The sequence below is a fragment of the Danio rerio genome, chromosome 25 (genome assembly GCF_049306965.1).
Source record: "Danio rerio strain Tuebingen ecotype United States chromosome 25, GRCz12tu, whole genome shotgun sequence".
Taxonomy (NCBI): Eukaryota; Metazoa; Chordata; class Actinopteri; order Cypriniformes; family Danionidae; genus Danio; species Danio rerio.
Window position 1 is genome coordinate 31,632,501 of NC_133200.1, and position 19,763 is coordinate 31,652,263.

General features: G+C 35.3%; 1 protein-coding gene across 1 annotated transcript in view; it reads right to left on the bottom strand.

Annotated features, from left to right (window-relative positions):
* The window catches only part of hcn4l (hyperpolarization activated cyclic nucleotide-gated potassium channel 4l), a 109,168-nt gene that overhangs the window by 51,867 nt on the left and 37,538 nt on the right, over positions 1 to 19,763 (bottom strand). The window contains exons 2-3 of the mRNA XM_679638.10: positions 13,729 to 14,152; positions 1,003 to 1,164 (exon numbers count right to left, since the gene is read on the bottom strand). Of these exons, the coding sequence (XP_684730.6) occupies positions 1,003 to 1,164; positions 13,729 to 14,152 (586 nt within the window). The remainder of the gene's footprint in view (positions 1 to 1,002; positions 1,165 to 13,728; positions 14,153 to 19,763) is intronic.

The window sequence follows — 19,763 nt, forward strand, 5'->3', positions numbered from 1 at the left end:
TTATAACCTTCCCTCCCCCAAGAAACAACATTTCTTCATGTCTGGGGCACATGGAATGTCTTTCAGGAGGGGCTATCAAATTGTCTTGTTTCTGTTCTGCCTTTATTTATTCCTCTATCTTCTTTCATTTTGTTAGCAACACCCATATGCCAACAATCCAATTGGTTCCCAAAGGACAAAATCATGCACCACCGTTCATTTTTTTATTTTAATTTTTTTATTTTAGGACCGTTTCAAGTGGATGTACGTCATGATCGCAGAAAAAATAGACGATCTTCACTTCCATTTCATGGTAATTTTTATACCTGGTATTAAACAAATAATTCAGAAATTCTGTCAATATTTACTCATCTTCTGCTTGTTCCAAACCTTGAGTTTTGAAACTAAAAAAAGAAGATATTTTGAATAATGTTGGAAAAAAAACAGTAATTGACTTACTTTGTATTTTTGTTTTTACTATGGTACAGAACAGAACTACTTGAATTTTCTTGCCTAGAGTTGTTGTGCTGTTTCTAGTCTAAATATCTAAAAATCCTTAAATCAAGAAGCATTTTCTAGACAAGAAGAAAATATTGTGCTGTTTTTGTAAATAATAAGTCAAAATTAGGTTAAGTTATCATGAAAAGGGGGAAATAATCTTCCAATAGAGTAAACAAAATAAACTTGATTTTGGTTTATACTAAGATTATTTCTCTTCTTCCCCACTAGAGAATTATTTAGCTATAAATAAGGAAAAAATTCACCAAATTTTTATTTATTTCTGAAAACAAAACTATACTTTTTACTTGTCTAGAATTTTTGGAAGGATTTTAGTGAGTTTTTCGAGAATTAGATTATAAACAAGATCAAATCTCTAAATCAGAAAAGCATTTTTTTGCAGTGTGTGAGTAAATGATGAGGACATTTTCATGTTGAGGTGAAATGTCCATTTAATACATCACGACAAGCTCTGCCAATGAAAAACAAAAGTAAAAACACATGGACTGGCTTGTAAAAACTTACCACCATTTTGTTTTTGGCCACCCAGCAGTCTGAAGGGAAATCCTGCAACATGGGCACCAGGAACTGCAAACACCCGTCCCAGTGGCACAGCAACAACATCATCCCAATGAGATTTACAATGCGCACCATGGCACTAGCCAGGTCATAGGTCATGTGAAAAATCTAGAGGAAAAAAAAAAAGAAGAAAAAGAGGTCAGAGATGCACCAACCATGACAGCAGAACTAGAATATGCCGCATTGGGTCACAATTAAGATTTAATCCTCACTCAGTTCTAGGCCACATTGTCCTTAAGCTGGTTTTTAGCAGTGAAACGTTTGGCATGTATTACATAAGGTACTGTATCTCTTCTGCTAATGTCACTAATAGTTCCTAAGAGATCAGTGGGAGGCCGAAAGAGAGGCTGATGTTTCCCACAATCCATAATAGCAACGATTCGCCAACTCCCCCATTGGACAAAAAGACGACATTCCCAAATAGGCGTAATTAAAGCGTGTAATCCAATAGATTTCCGTTAGCATGCCAGGTTGAGGGCCGATTGGCTTGAGTGATCGAAGCAATTAAAGGGTCATGGTGCACGCTTTTAACTTTGTCGTGGACAAACAATGGTTAGGTTGCTGCCTGCAATTGTGGATAATTGGCGCTTGGTTTTGGAATTGGAAGTAGCAATTCTTTAGTAGAGCTGAAATTAAATCTATGCGACGGAGAAACATCGCTGAATTTCCAGTGTGAAGTTAGTTGGGATTTCTGTCTGTTCTTGCTGAGTGTGATTTGCAACTGGATGAAAACCCTTGTTGGCCCTAAAACAATATTAGATTTGCTGATCTGTTTCAAGGGCTGTTATCTCTTACCAATCATTTAACTGCAGGGTGCCAATTATGCATTGACTAACAACGGTGTCTGCATTTTTAGTAGTTTGTGTAATACATATGCGTGCCTCATTGAATCTAAATATATTTAATTAAATTTCGTCTCATTTATTACTCAGATGTATTGAAGTTTTCGGTGTTTTTAGGGATAATGATTCGTTTTTTTGTTACACTAATCTGTGATGTACTATTTTAAAAGACATACGTTGCCCAAATTAGATCTTCATGTCAAAACGACATCAAAAACACTTGTCTAACACATGTCAAAACCTGTCCATTTGACATCCACATGTTGATGCACTTTTGACCACCAAAACAACAACACTAAAAGTATTATGCTGTCATGAACACTCTCAGGGTTTAATATGGTTATAAATATGTATAGTGTTATATATGGCAGTGTTGGGCAAGCTACTTGAAAAATGTAGTGAGCTAAGCTAGCTACTCTAATTAAAATGCAGCTTAACTACCCTAAAAGCCACCTTCTGGGAAATGTAGCAAACTAAGCTAAAAGCTACTTGGCAAAAGTAGCTTATCTACATCAAAGCTATTTTTGCAGTTTTTCATTTTTAACTCGAAGCAACTTAAATCTAAGTCAATCATATCTTAGTGATCAATAAAACTGTCAATGAAACATATGAGATAATTGTTCAGTTCAAATATTTACTGCAAATAATACGTTGTACTAAACAGAAACAAACTAAAGTGTATATTAATCCAATAAAACCAGGCACATTTAAAATGCACTAGTAACCTATGGTAAAGGGAAGTATTTAGGAATAAGCATTGAGTATATAATATTACAACTCTTCTTTATTAATGAATTACTTAAAGAGTATTATTAGTAACTATCAAGACTATCAAGAACAGTAATTACCATAGTATACTTTAGCCTTTACTACTCCTCCCTCAGTCATCTTTCCATCAAGCAAGTTTCTTGTATTAGCTTACTTGATTGGCGACGTCACCAATCAGGGGTGCGTTTCCCAAACAACGATGTAAATTGTGGCTCAACTATCATAGTATGATGCATTATTTGGGAAAAGAATGATGTAGTGTTGATTGTTCCCCAAAATTTGTAGTTTCTCTGTTGCAGATCCATCGTTTGAACCATGCTAGTTATAACATAAAACATCCATAATGATGCCCTAAATGGGGTGGTAACAACTATTTTAGAGAGGAAACACATATTTTGTTTGTGCAAATTATATTGTTTTACACAAACACGCATTAAAAAAAATCCAATATTATTTTTGGTAAAAACATGCAATTATTCTCCATATTAATTTGAAATATATGTAAATGGCACATTTAGGGCCTATTATTCCTTTAGTAATATTACTGAGAACATTACATATTTTATTCTAATACATAAAATCACTTACTAAAGCTAACACATATTCTAATATCATATATAAATCGTATAAATAAACAAATAATTAAATAAATAATGAGGTTATTAATTAATAAATGAAAGTTAATATTTATTATTTATTAGGAAATGAAAAAATCATACTTAAACAATTATATTAATAACAACATTAATGATTATTATTATTAGTAGTAGTATTTTTATTAAGTAGAATATTGTTTATTTAATTTTAGGTTTTTGAAAAGTCTACTTTTACAATTTGACAGATGTAAACAGTAATGCAATAACGTATGCTATGTGTTTTGTTCTCGCAAGCTTTTGAGACATAAAGTAAATTCTGCTTTTAAATAATAGGCCACCTATAGCTTTCGTCATAAGCCACGGCTGTGTCCCAAATGACATCAATGTTTTGAAAGTGCAACTGTAAAAATACTTTGAAAGCAAATTACACCAAAGAGAGATGACTTAAATGCTTTTTAAAAATAATTCCAAGTTTACATTTTAGAATGTTCTAAATGAATAGGGCATAGGGTGGATAACTAGGAATAGAACACAGCCACGAACTATGTTTCTAACTACAGCTCTAGAGGTGTCCCTGCAAGTGTACAAGTTTGCGACTTGTTCGCTGAAACGATGGATTTGGAAAATGCCAAATCAACAAACTATGTTTGTAACGACACAACTTGTGACCTTAGTTGGCTAACAATAGTTTTGAAAATGCACCCCAGAGTGAGAGGTGGCAGTAACACACCAAAAACGTTTGTTGTCGACCACCGTTAAATAGGAAGAAAAAGAAAAAATCATCATTCAATTGTCGGCTAGACACCAGCCTTACAGCTCCGTGAAGGCTGGTGTCGTCACTTATTGATCCGCGGTCGGTAAATGTAGCTTGTGCGGACGCTACTGCTCTACTTGACTAAAAAACTTGCTTTCATACTAAAAAGCTATTTGGTTTAAAAAGTAGTGATGTTATCGCCACACTACTGAGAAATGTAACTTTTTCTCATTTTTTTTTACATGTAAAATCTCATAAAACATTTGGTCAGATTTACATAATTATTTATTATTATTCTAGTCCCAATATATATATATATATATATATATACATATATATATATATATATATATATATACATATATATATATATATACATATATATATATATATATATATATATATATATATATATATATATATATACACACACATATATATATATTTATATATATATATATATATATATGTGTGTGTGTGTGTGTGTGTGTGTGTATATATATATATATAAGGGTATAAGCTGAAAAGAAAATGAACGAATGAATGAATGTTCTATCACTTTGTAACTGTATGTACTTGTATTCCAGTCTCTTGAAGAATACTTCATGAATTAAATATGTTTATTTCTTCTTTTCAATGCTAAGCCCCTCTCACTGGCAGAGCTGTGATAAAAACACAAAACGCTATTCGCTGTTTTTAAAAAAGAGGTGGGGCTACACTATGTCCCACCCTCTCTTTGTGTTTCCATTGAGATTACGTCAAACAATAAATAAAAAAGTTCAAAGCACTTCATGGTACCTTTAAATGTAAATCTCTACTCTAAATAATGCTGGGTTTTTATTAACCAATGTCAGGTCAAACCCAACATTGGATTAATTTTAATTCAATTTTGACCATAGATATATACATTAGATGTCGCCTGGCCTATTTTTGTCTATTGGACGGAATGCATCAATAGCACCGCCATCTTGCTACAGGGTAGCCCTCCTTTGAAATGAATGCGGGACCAGGGTACAGTGGAGGACTGTGGCCATCCAAAGCCAGAGATATACACATATACACATATATCTATGATCGGGAGTTTTCCTGGCTGTTAGTATGTAATTTTTTTTTCTAATTACGAAAATTATAATTTTACATCACTTTTCTACATTGATGGATCAGTGACCGCACGGGCATTCCTGACAAAAAGCTTGTGTTTGTGTGTACAGAAATGTACTATTCACCCTCCCTGTTAAATTTGATCTAATCATGTCCTGAAACACACCTCCTCTCCTCCTTTCACTTCTCATACTGACGGAGGGAGCGATTCGTTTGTGAATGAATCCCTCGAACGACTCTATCACTAACGTTATCCGACAATGGAAGCGCAGTATCTCGTTGTCATATTTCTTTTGCATTGTTTGCTGATTTTATTCAACAAAACTAGCTTAAGCCGAGTGTTTAGTGCGAGTTGAAGCTGCTTTGCCGTATGATGAGTGCAGTAAGTGACTGTTATCATCAATAACGTTACCTGATTAGCACAAAAGTTCAGAACATACAAAAACAGAAAAAAAACTTAATCTTACCTATGAAATGTTCTGCCTTTGTGCTTTGTTTTCTTTGTTAGCTCGTTACTACACCCGTAAACAGCGCTAAAGTCCCGCATCTTCACGTAATAACACTTGTCTTGACTAGTGCGGTTGAATGACATTTGTCCTGGGAGCACTGTACCAATGTGGCGGCGCTATTGACGCATGCTCAGGATCCCTATGCGATATCTAGCGTATATATCTATGAATTTTGACTATACCTTAAATCCCAATAGTTGGATGTGTCCATATTTAACCCAACATTGGGTAACGACAACCCAGCATTTTTTTAGATCTCCAAATTGTCACTTTTGATCAATTTGATGCACACTTAATTAATTGCCTTAAAAATTGCATCAAATCTGCAACTTTAAAGCAACAAGAAGTAAACAATTGCATAACATTTATTTGAAGTTGAAATTTCAAGTACCTTTTTGTGGTTTTTATTACGTTGTTGTTGTGTTCAGGGAATGAAAAATGTTTGGCAGAAATATTACTTCAGGACCACCAAAAGAACTTTGGCCATCTCCATTATTAATACGGGAATATCAAAGAAGGTTTATATAACAGCTATGTTTCTTTCCAACACCTACAATCCACAATACGAGGTCAAAAATCTTGCTTCCCTCCCACTTTGTTTTGAATCTCATACCTGCCACTTTTATTCCACATAATATAGAGTATTTACATCATAATGTGTTTTTTAATCTCATAGATTGACTTCATATCTCTCAGTTCTAGTTTTTTTTTTTATCAGTGTCTATATACACCGTCTAGTCTTGCTTTATATTTCAAAACATCTAAAAATTGTGACTATACTGTATCTTTAAATTGTACATTTTGTGACTTATATATCTCATACTGTGGCTTTTTATCTTGCAAGGTGGCCTAGAATGTATCAATAATGTCTTCCCATTGCAATTGCGACTTTAAAATCTCACATTCTGGATTTATATCTATATATTAAAGGGATAGTTCAGTCAAAAATGCTCTCATCATTTACTCTCCTTCATGTGGTTCTAGTTTCTGTTTTTTTTTTTTTTGAAAGCTAAAGAAGATATTTTCAAGTACGCTAAAAAAAAAAAACTGGAACCATTAACTTCCATAGAAGTATAAACAAATTCTATGGTCACAGGTTTTCAGCTTCCTTCAAAATATTTGTGTTCAAAGCGGTAATGAAAGTCACAGGTTTAGAACAAGTGCACTGTAAGAAAATGCAGTGTTCCACACAATCACGACTAACAGCTTAACATAACATATTTAAGTGAACTGAACATAAAGCAATTAAAGGGCCATGAAACCCCCTTGTTTCAGAAAAGTCAGAAAAGTGGGCGTGTCCAGCTCTGTTTAGGGGGGAGTGTCAGAGGAAGAAAAGTGGGATGGTGTGGGAGTGTCTATTTGGGCACGTGCGAGTTTCAGAGTCAAAACACACACACACACAAACACGGGAGAAAGTGATGGTGTTTACATGGACATCTGTAGTCGAATTATTTGCCAAATTATTAAATGGTGGACTTTAACTGCAGTTTGGCTCTTTCATTCAGGGAATTCATTCATGCCCCTCGCGACAAACGAGATATTTGATTCGAGGAACAGCTCTAAGCGTGTATTTTTCATGCAATGTTTGATACCGCACGGTGAATGAGAGAAAAAAACCCTTCGCATTTCCCTGAAACTTAGATGCGCACGGCAGGTAGCGTCAGAAAGCCGCGTGTGTTATTCCGGTCACTAAATACGGTGAAAATCCTACACGAGGTTAAAGTTTGGTTGTGGTGCTAACATGTTTACACTCGGTGCAATAGTTAACTTAGTTCGATACAAACAAACTGAATAAACAAAGAGCACTGGTCGCTCACTTACCAAATCTGTAGAGACAGGACAATCACCAGCAACTAGACCCGCGTCTTTATTAAGAGGAGACTACAAGCAAATCCGGATCTCAGCGTTTGCAGATGAGAACAGCTCTCAGGTAAACAATGTTCCTCCTTAGACACGCAAGTTATTGTTGTCGAGCGTCGCGTACACTGTTAATCCACACGTGACTCCAGCTGAGCTCTCACAGAGAGAAAATAAAAACAAAACATAACTGCTGCAAACTATAAAAGCAACACTTTACGCTTGTTTTGCCAATACAACGTGGCGTCTCTGTCGTCTAAACACTGTGACAGTAATGAATATTAATGAAGTTGCATAATGGAGCGCGCTGATTGGTTTGAACCAAGCCTTACTCATGCATTAATGCATCACACTGTAAGACGTAATAAGACTCACTCTGGCACAGACGCCCAGTCTGCACGCTGGAATACAACGCTATTATCTCATGACCGTGAAGCAGCTTTAAAAATTCGTTTCAAACAGGAAGTACGAATTTGCTTGAAATAACGCAAAAACAACCAATTTACACTTTTTAGTGAAATATAGGTGTCTTAATAGTGTTTTTAGCAGTGTGGGACACATATACGACTGTCAACAGCTCAAAAAATGTGTTTTGGTATTTCGTGACCCTTTAAGTTGCCCCAAATACATTTCAAGAATTGTGTTTCAGCTCATTTTAAATAGGTAGACGAGCAGAAATCAGAATTCATTTTTGGGTGAACTATCCCTTTAAACTGTGACTCCCAATTTTAACTCAGTATTTCCCAAAGTGACTCCTTATCTCGCAGTTGTGACTTTTGTTTCATGTAATTGCAACTTTATTCTTTATAATGTTGCTTTATGTTGTTAAATCGGACTTTTTAGGTTTTAACTGCCATTTTATGTCTTACAATGTGACACTTGCACACAGTTCCTCGTAATTGGCACTTCAAAAGTGGCAATAATTTCAAATTTACATCTGATAATGTGTTTTTTATATCTTACATGGCTTTATATCTCTCAACCGTGGTTTCGCACCAAGAATATGACTCATAATTTTAAATTTAAGTCATAAAATGTGAATTACTGTATGTTACATACCACACTTTTGACATTATAAGGCACAGTATAGGTTCATATAATAGTTCAAATCTAATTTTCAACATTTATAGATTGTATGAAAATCTTAGAATACATTACAATGAAAAAATACAACAAAAAGTAACTTTCTTGTATCTATGACTTTATTTTTAATAAAGTAGTGGTAACACTTTACAATAAGGTTCATTAGTTAATGCATTTACTAACATGAACTAATCATGAACAACACTTGTGCAGCATTTATTAATCATAATTGAACAAATACTAATGCATTATTAACATTCAAGCTCATGCTTGTTAACATTAGTTAATGCACCATGAGTTAACATGAACTAACAATGAACAACTGTATTTTCATCACTTACATTTAATAACATGAATAAATACTGTAGTAAATGTATTGTTCATTGTTTGTTCACGTTAGTAAATGCATTACTTAACATTAACTAATAAACCTTATTGTAAAGTGTGACCAAAGTAGCTAATATTTAAAAATTAAAAAAAATCTCACAACTTTTACTTTATATGTCACAGTCTGATGTTTTACCTCTAATTGTGGCTCTATTCTAGAGTTGTGGCTCTGGATTTCACAAAGGGAATTTTGATCTTGGAATTGTGAATTCTTTCTCATAATATTGACTTTTTTATTGACTTCATATTAGATAATGGAGCTTTATATTACAAAACTAAAAGTATTTATCCCATAACTGCTACGTCAATTCCTTCTTAAATGTTTGTTTTATGTCTCATCCGTAATTTTTTTCTTATAATTTGACTTTTTCATTTATTTAATAGCAGTTGTGGCTTGTATATTTCATAGTTCTTATCTTGAAATCATGATTTTGTTTCTCATAATTGTAATTGTAATACACATAATGTAACTTTCAGTTTCATAATTGACAAGTTATATTACATCACATGATTTTTTGTTACCGCAATACGACGGTAATAATAGCATCGTTATATCTCAGAATGTAGCTGATCATTTAATTTACCATTTACAAAATCTCTCAAGTGTGGCTTTGCATTTAGTAATTGTGAATTTATTTGGCACAATGTGGTTCATTTCTACTATTTTTTTTGTACTATACAAACATATTTTTCCATCTAAAGATGCACATTAGATTTATGTGCAATACTGGAATATTGCATAAAATATTTGTGAATAAAGCAGAGTCCAATAAGATGAGAACAAAATCATCACTTTTTCATACCTTTTTTCTCACCCACTTCGAATGTTATTACTCCATTGAATGGGCATTATCAGTGATTATCAGCTAATAGATAAGAGCCAGTGTGGGCCTTCTGCGCCTACTAGTAGGTTCAGAATGCTGTTGTAATCCATCCACATGGTTTATCAACTATGCTAATAGAGAAGACTCCAGATCCAGACCGGTTTTTACATTACCGTGACGGTTGGGTTTAGAGTTGGGGCAGGGGTAGACAGACCTGGATTGGCTAATCTGGAGGACCGGGAGCATTTCCGGTGGGTCGTTGTTTGGCCGCGAGTGCCGGTGTCCCTAGCTGCCTGCCAGCAGTCGCACTTTTTTTTTCATTGATTTATTTATTTTACCATACCCTCCCTTGTTATATTTTTTTTTACCGCAGGTCCACTCTTTTATTTATTGTCTCACAGCATTAGAATGCAGCCCGCAGGTTGATGATGACATAATTATCATTGGACTTCCCAGCAGCAGCACCTTGCTCATCAGCAAAATCATTTGTTAAGAGATACGAGAGAGATGAAAAACCGCGCCAAGGTGGCGCTGAAAAGTTCAGAATTAAAAAAGCTGAGTATATTTGTCGTTAAAACCAGCAGCAACGAGAGTACATCCACACATGAAGGTGATGAAATGACCAGTAGATTATGGTTAAGCTATTTAGGAGCAGTGCAAAACAACTATCTGCAAACCACCGTTTATGTACCGAATGTTTTCTTGTACTGTAGCTCTTCATCAACAGCAGCCTCTAGTCCATTTTGCTGTTAACAGTGAAGAGCCAGGACCTGTAACGTTACCAAGAGAGTCATGAGCCCAACACACTAGAATGGGCAGGTAGGATTGTCACTGAATATAAGAATTTGAATTATTATTATTAATAAATATTACACTTGCTCAATGAAAAATGCCCTGAGACAATTAATGAAATCAGATGATTCGCTACACTAATAAATCTGACTGAACTCGATCAAAAAGCTGAAAATTGGGAAACCGATGAAGCCATCTTTAGAAAGTAATGCTGTGGTTAAAATGTCTGGCAGTTAACAGTGCAATACTTGTTTTATTCTTTATTTGTGTTTAAAGAGCCATAAAACCCCCCTATTTCAGCAGGGTGTGTTTTTACACCTCTAAGGCCCTATCATACACCCGGCGCAATGTGGCGCAACGCAATTGTTGTTTGCTAGTTTCAACTTGGCGCAAGAGTCGTTTTGACGTTTTGCCGCACGTTGTTTAAATAGCAAATGCATTTGAGCTCAAATGTGCACCCATAGGCGTTTTGGTCTAAAAAGGAAGGCGTTCTGCAGTGCATTGCTGGCGCATTGCTATTTTGAAAAACTATAATAAATTTTTCAATAGACCAGAACAAAGCCGGTCTATTGTCTAGCGCAGAGCACGTTATTTGTGCGCCTCGCTTACACACTGCTTAATACACACAAGATGTCGAGCAATACGCAAATATCTTTACATATATTATATATATATATAAATATTTTATATATAATATATATATATATATATATATATATATATATATATATAGGATATAATAAGGATATAAATATGAAGGATTAAAATATTACAAAACATTTTTTTCTAGCCTACATAAATTTAAAAACCATACTTTTATGCCTTCTTCATCTCGGGGGGCTTTTTCAGTCCATTCATATTAAATTGCTTTTGTATAATGTTATTATTATTAGCAGTATTATTTATTATATCCATATTTATATTTGTTTTATTAAAAACAAGCTTAGATTCGCCCACCTGCAGGTTTTAGACCATATGGGGGCACAGCATGTGTTTTAGGATATAGCTCAGGTTTTAGACAACACTTCGTTAATATTGTTCATTTATTCGATTGCTAGAAATTAGAACTGAATTTAGAAATAGTTTTGAAATGAATATTTGCGCTTAACAAACAAAATTAATTATTTATAGGCTAATTGATGTCTGTGCGTAAAGGTTTCCCTATGCAAGAGCGAAAGTGAAAGTAGATCCATTATCTCTCATTCTCACACAGTAGATGCTCTGTTTAACAGTTTTCTGTTAAAAAAAACTGTTTACTGTTTGCTTGTGAAATGTTCAGTTTTTCCATTTAGACTTACTTTACGTCCTGTAAATAGCAAATGCGCTAGGCGCGACGCAGCTGACTCTTAAAGGGTATGGGAGATGAGACTCTAATTTTTTATTCTCAAAACACACCTATAACTCATTAAGAAAATAAACTCAACCCTTTTAGACCATGCGCCATGGCGCAAAGCGGATTTTCCCGTCCTTAAATTAGCAAAAATGCGTTCTGACACGCCCTGAAAGCGTTTGCGCCCTGCGTTTTGCGCTCTGCACATGGACCGTCAAAATAGAGCCCAAGGGCTGAAAAGGAGTCCCGCTCCCTCCCTGGGGGTAGATGTTAATAAAATGCGATTAATGGAAAATTGTATAAATTATATAAATAATTCTTGTTAACTTCTGGCCGCAGCCATATGTGATCTATAGCTGAAGGCAGAGGGCCCCTACTGGCCCACATCTATCAGATGATAACCACTGATAACACCCATTCAATCAAGTTATAACAATCCAATCAGCTGTTTTTTCTTATATAATAAAATACTTGTGCTTCTTGAAGCCACAAAATTCACATGACTTTTTTGATGAAAATGCTGGAATTTATTTGGTAAATGTGTTTCCATTGTGGTTTATCTGCCTTTTTTCTTTCAGGATAAAAGGGTTATCCTTGTTATGCTCGTTTTCAAAATGTTTGCACATCTTGTCTTCTCCATTAAGCATTTTTTATTCTATATTCCAAAATGTGCATAGAAATAGGTGGATGCAGACTTGGATTAAGAATTCAGAGGCCATTGGGCACAATGTCTTGTAGACACCCTACCTGGCCGCACCCCTATAGTTGAATTAAATAATAAGATTAAAATCATATTTTTTAATAAAATTAATCTATAATGTATTGCCCGCATTTTTTAAATAAAGGATATACAGTACATATATTTCTAGTCTACAAAGATTTAACTTATTTTTAAAGCACACTTTAAAAAATATATACTTATACAACTAGTGAAAATGAATGTATTTTAATATACTTGTTCAGGTTCACTGAAGCAGTACTAAAATTTATATTTAAGGGTGTTTTTAATATATAACTACAAACTTATAGTGCATGTGATTTGGATATAACACCTCTCCAATCCAGTTCAGTTCTATGAATCTGAGTCTTCCATAATAATCATTAATGATTCCTACTTGTCTTCCTCGTGATGAAGAGTAGGCAAAATCCGATATGTAGTGGGGAAAAAAGAAGAGTGAGTTTATCAGATGCTGGATTCGAACTGGGTTCATGATCGATTGTGTCAAAACATGTTGCCATGCGCTTTATAAGCTACGCCACTCACACTGCTAATTTGCCATTCTCTTTAGTTATGCTGTCTCTGTCAATCAAACTGAGATAGGTGGGAATCACTCGACTAGCTCATTCCAAAGAGGTGCGCTATTTGCACTTAGCCTAAATAGACATTACAAAATCTGTGTCCCTCCCCCCACAACGGCCCAGAGTGCGCACTGGCCCCTGGGCCTGTTCCCATATTGCCCATGGGTTAATCTGGCCCTGGGTGGATGGAAACATACCTACAGTTACATTACCTACTGAACACAGTCAGTTGTGTCTCTTAAATCCCATTCATAAATTCTCTCATTTGGCCTCATGGGATAGTAAACTATCCATTGGATGCACAGCACAAAAAGTAGTAGGACATCCAAGCACTCCTCCCCTACTGTTTTTGAATACTATTCAGTCATAATACTTTGTTAACATAATGTTTTTAGGGGTTTTTAATCTTTTAGTGGATAAGACAGTGGCACTTACCCACTAGGCTATTGGCACTGACTACATATTAATTTGCATATTACTACATATTACAATTTTGATTGCACCACAAGTCTAAAAAACGACCGTCTTACCTCCTCCCATTGGTGGATGTATCTAATGAGCCTGGACAATCTCAACAACCGAAGCAGACTCAGTATTTTGGTGAAACGCACAATCCTCAACGCTCTTGCCGTCTTGTAGAAATCCGAGTCGATGCGTGTCTCCACAATGAGGAAGATGTAATCCACAGGGATGGAGGAGAGGAAATCCACGGCAAACCAGCTGCGCAAGTACCTGACCTTGATCTGCTGAGGGTCCAGGATGATTTCTGTACTGTCCTCTTTCACAATCCCCGTGCGGAAGTTCAGCACCAGGTCGACCAGGAAGAAGGTGTCGGAGACCACGTTAAACACTATCCAGGCGGGTGTGTGTTCGTCTTTGAAGAAGGTGATGCCCACGGGAATGATGATCAGGTTGCCCACCATTAGAAGAAGCATGATCAGGTCCCAGTAAAACCTGGAGGAAGAGATAAAGTGGATGCTTATTGTAGTTTTTAATGGCTTAAGGATGGAAGATTATGTATTGATCTTTGGAGGCATAAATGATTAGAGGGAATTAAAGACTTAAAAAAAAGATTTTAAGTATAGCAGAAGATTTTTAAGAGCAGATCATTTTATTTGCAGAAACAAAATGTTCATTCAGGGCATTTAAGTCCAAATACATGCACTACAGATGCATTTGGTAAGCTAAAATTGCCCCATAGTGTATGTGTGAATGGGAGTGTACGGATGTCTCCCAGTGTTGGGTTGCAGCTAAAAGGACATTCACTTATTAAAACATATGCTGGATAAGTTGGCGGTTCATTCCGCTGTGGCGGCCCCTGATGAATAAAGGGATGAAAAGAAAGAAAAGAACATTCATTGATTCGTTTTCCTTCAGCAACTATTCAGCCATTTATTTTACACAGCTGATGCCCTTCCAGCTGCAACTTAGTACTGGGAAAGACCTATACACTCTCACATTCACACACACACACACACACACTACGGCCAATTTAGCTTATTCAATAAACCTATAGTGCCTGTCTTTGGACTGTGGGGGAAACTGGAGCACCCAGAGAAACCTACGCCAAAGAAGCAAAAACAATACTGAAAATTAGTAATAATCAGTAATAATTAACAAGAATTAATAATAAAAATGATCAATATTAGCATTAAAATAAAAATAAAACAATTAAAACTAGTTTATTTGTATAACATATTTAATTACATAAAATATTACACACAATATTTTTACAGTTGTTAATAATATTTGTGTTCATTGGTGATAATAATAATTGCAACTAAAACAACTAAAAATATGTTAAATAAACTGTAATACTTTACTTGAAGAGGTGTTCATAAGATCATAAAACCTTTATAATCATGAATGTCATCATGAATATGAATGAGATTTTGTGCATGCTTTTCTATAACAAACAATGTCATCTTTGCATTTAAAATGACATAACTGACCAAATAACAGTTGTCATAGGTATGAATCTCATACACATGAGGAAGGGGGGGGTATGCTGTTGTATTTTTGCACTGTCGTTGTATCTGCACTGTCTGTATTTTGCACTGTCTGGAGCCAGCACCTAAGCTTTTCATAGCACACGTGCTGCTGATGATGTGACAATAAAAGTGTTTTGATTTGATTTATGAACATCTCCTTCAAGTTAAATGTTACCAAATAAACTTGAACGAAAAATGAAAATGTGGCACTTTCAGCAGTTAATTTAAAATGATTACAAATGAAATAACGTTACAGTGCTAAGCATATATAAGTACACCCCTCACAAATCTCTTTTATTTAATATTTGTAATAGGAAGCTATATAATATTGTTTTTGTGCATATAAATTACTAAAGTCAAATCTGGGGCTTATCTAACAAATTAACTTACGATAATGGTCCAAAAACTAGTACAACCAAATTTATATGGTGTAAAAATATATTGAATACAAAATTTAGGCAAAAGCAAGATAATGGAAAAATTTAGTTGAATATTTTGCTTGAATTTAATTGGATTAGTTTTCAATTTCTAAAGATGTTTGGTGACTAAAATATTACTTTAAAAATATATATATGTTCAATAAATCTGTATTGTTTAAATGCACCAAAATACATTGTCTATATACACTGAGAAATTGATCATAATATTCATTTTCAAAATGGGGTGTAGTCAATTGTGCTGAGCACTGTATATAAAATATTTAAAGAAAACTACAAAAGTGACAGCAGAATGGCTACAGCTTAACCAAAAATAAAACAAAATAGAAAACTGATCATTTATTAATAAATATATATTCACATTATAATAAATAAATAAATATAATGATACATACAGAATCAGTATATGTTAATCACAGAAATGTGTCACAAAAAGAAGAACTTTATGTACTTTAAACAGCAAACTTTATACTTCGATATGCTCATAAATCGTGTTTTAAATCTTGGTTTGTGTGTAGGATGATAAACAATCTGCTGTATTTTAAACCGATCCCACGCAGAACTGGAAAGCTAAGATGATGCGCTGGCTACACCAAGGTCATCATGAGTTCAATTTACACGGAAAATAACTGATAAGATACAAGCCTTTAAAACTCTGTTAAACATCTGCCATCATTTCTTAAAATAACTGTAGCATTTTTATATAAAAAATTATTATATATATCTATAAAAAAAGTGACTTTTTATTTAGGATTTGTGAAGTGAAACCTGAGTTTTTGTCTTATTATTGCGATTTTGTGTCTCATAATATTGCTTTATATTTCTCAAAAGTATCTATATACCTCGAAAGACGTCATATTTGCCAGTTTCCTTTCCATAATTGCCAGTTTTCCTTTCAAAAAACTAATTTTTAATAATGTGAATTTGTCTCCCGCGATTTAACTTTCTATCTTTCAACTGCAGCTTTGCATTACACAATTTTGACTTTTTATCTAGCTTTTTATCTAGCAATAGCTTTTAGAAAGCCCTACATCTCTCTTACGTTTCATGAAGTGACTCCATATTTTGCTATTGTGACTTAGCTTTTATTATAAATATTGAACCAGAAAGGTCAAGGGTTCAAGTCCCAGGGCATAACTGATAAGACTCAAGCCTTAAAAGCACTGATAAACGCAAATACAATCATCTGCAGTCATTTCCTCAAAATAAGTATTACGATGTCAGTAATCACAAACAGTAATCTAAAACCCGTCCTCAGGATTCCTGGTGAAGACTTCATGAGCTCAGGCCCCCAGACCGATGCTGGAAATGGCTGGCTGTCTGGCTATTACTTCTTGTTTATGGATGAGTTCCCTGTTTGGTAATTGGATGTGTCGTATGTATGTAAATGAAAGGGGCTGGAAGGCATCCAGGAGACCTCTGGCAACACCGCCATTTCATCAATAAAGGATCTGCTGGGTGAGACGTTTACACAAAAACAAGCCGCCATAATTGCTGAACGCCGCATTAATTACCCCATTGGCCTCGCCAAGCCAAAATGAGCCTTTTCTGGTTGTGTGAAACATTCAGTAATGCTACTAATATTTCATGGTACTTAACGGTATTTGTCTGACTCTTCCCCCAGTGTGCTAATAATTGTTTACATTTTTGAGAGACTCTCTCTGGCCTTTTTATTAGGTACACCTTGATAGTATTATTTAGACCCTTGTTTTGACATCAGAACTGCTTGAATTTCATATGATTTAAGGCTCTGGTATACTTCAAATGAAGGTCTTTTTTTGTTTTTCATTGGAGGGCAAAATGAAGCGGATGGATTGTAGTTTATGTAATGTGTAATTATGTATCGCATTTATAGTGTATAGCCGTACACCCAAAGCACTTCACAATCATGACAGAGGTCTCTCTCTATCCCCAGTGTACAGCATCCACTTGGATGATGCGACTGCAGCCACAGGACAATGGCAGCAGTGCATTCCCCACACACCAGCTATAGGGGAACTGGAGAAACAGTGATAGAGCCAATTCGGTGAATAATTGGGAGGCCATGATGTGTAAGGGCCAATCATGGAGGGAATTTGGCCAGGACACTGAGGTTGCACCCCTACTCTTTATCAGAAGATGGATTTTTAATGACCACAGAGAGTCAGGACCACTGTTTAACTTCCCATCTGAAAGACGATGCTCATTGACAGTATAGTGTCCCCTCCACTATACTGGGACATTAGGACTCACACATACTACAGGTTGAGCACACCCTGATGGCCTTACTACTTTAGCAACCTAGTTTTCCCATGTGGTCTCCCATCCAGGTACTGACCAGGCTCAGCTCTGCTTAGCTTTGCTTAGCTTCAGTAAGTAACTGGTCCTGGGCTGCATGTCAATATGGCTGTTGACATGGCTTTACTGTTTTCAAAAACTCCACCAACCTATCATGTACTCTCTAAACACAATTTTCTTTTTTTTTTTTTTTTGGTAAAAATATGGCAAGCAACCTTCTCCAGTAAGTTGCTAACCTGACAAGACGTACCTCTATGGAGCGCCATATCTTTATTTTGTTATATATTTGCCCTATACAGACACTGGTACCAACAATGTGTACACAGTAACAAAAATGACACGGTGCAAATGACACTATGGCTTTGGCTATCTGTTTCAAACTGCAAAAACAAACTCAAAATGAAATCAAATTCAGTTCATTCTTTCATTTTAAGTCTACTGGGGGGTTTATTTTTGGCGCTGTTTGATTTATGTAGTGTGTTGTGGGATTTGTAAACAACAACTAGGCATGAGGATGCACGTTTTAATCGTTTCATCTCATGTCATGTGTCGTAGAGCTCAACAACCAATTCTATGTCTGCAGAGCTTCACAACATTCAACAGAAACTCTACCAAGTTTTTATTTTTTCCTATTGTGATGTTGATCAGTAGGAGCACAGAATCTCTTTCATTCAGAGATTTTAAAGAGACCCTATAATGAAAATCATCCTTTGGAAGCTGTTTGGACAGACCTACGTATAGGTAAAGTGTGCACAAAGTCAAGACAATAAGTCAATTTTTTTTAAATTTCCCACCGCAACTTGACGTAGGAGTGCAGTTTCCCCATCCACCAAATTTATTAACATGTCTCCGTAGTATTGCGTATAATCATATCAACAAGACAGGACGTGCGCAAAGCAATCGGGATTAAAAGATCAGTTCAGCTCTCTGTGATGATCAATCATCATCAAATGTGAGCAAGAATAAGTTTTACAAGTTTAAAATGTTTTTAAAACAGTGCATTTTATCATCTTTATCACCACAGCCGCATGTCAGTACAATTATAAAAGAAGACGCTTCAATCCCCGTTTGTGAGAATAAATGAGTTTTACAAGTTTTAAAACAGTGCATGTTTGTAATGAAATACAGTGATTTTACCGTCTTTACTTTATCACCCCAACTGCATGTCCGTACAATTATAAAAGACGCTTCAATCCCAGTTTGTGCACTTGAATCAGGTTTATTTTGTACATTAACATAACTGACATCCATACAGCCGTGGATAGACATGTATCTTGTCACATTTGCCATGCAAAAACAATGCAATGTTAACCGCGCGTGCTGTGTGTTTGTTTGTGTGAGTGTGTGTTTGTGTGTGTGTGCATGAATTTTGTGTGCATGAACTTTGTAACTACATTGTGTGTGACTCATCGTGGCAGAAAGGCTTGAATCAACTCCACAACAAATACATCAAATAATCATTGGGAAGTTCTGACAGTAGTATTTCTCACAAACACTACGTGAAATCTGCTTCCTTCATGTTTGTCACTGTGCTGTTTATCTGACACAGCCAAAGATGGAGACACTCTAACAGGCACGTGGGAACGGTGGGCGAAAAGAACTAGCATTAAAGGCACAGGCCACAAAAACAGCTACGCTGTGTTCAGAGCAGAAAATTCCAATATTCTGGATTGTATAATAAATTACCTGATGGGTGCTTTGAGCTAAAACTTTACATCTCTACATTCTGGAGACACAAAAGATGTACCTTAAATCTTGAAAAGGGGATAAATTAGGTGCCCTTTAAAAAAAAATGAAAGATTGAAGACTGTGCTGCATTAATCTATTATTTTCGTTTAGATTAGAAAACACACAAACACA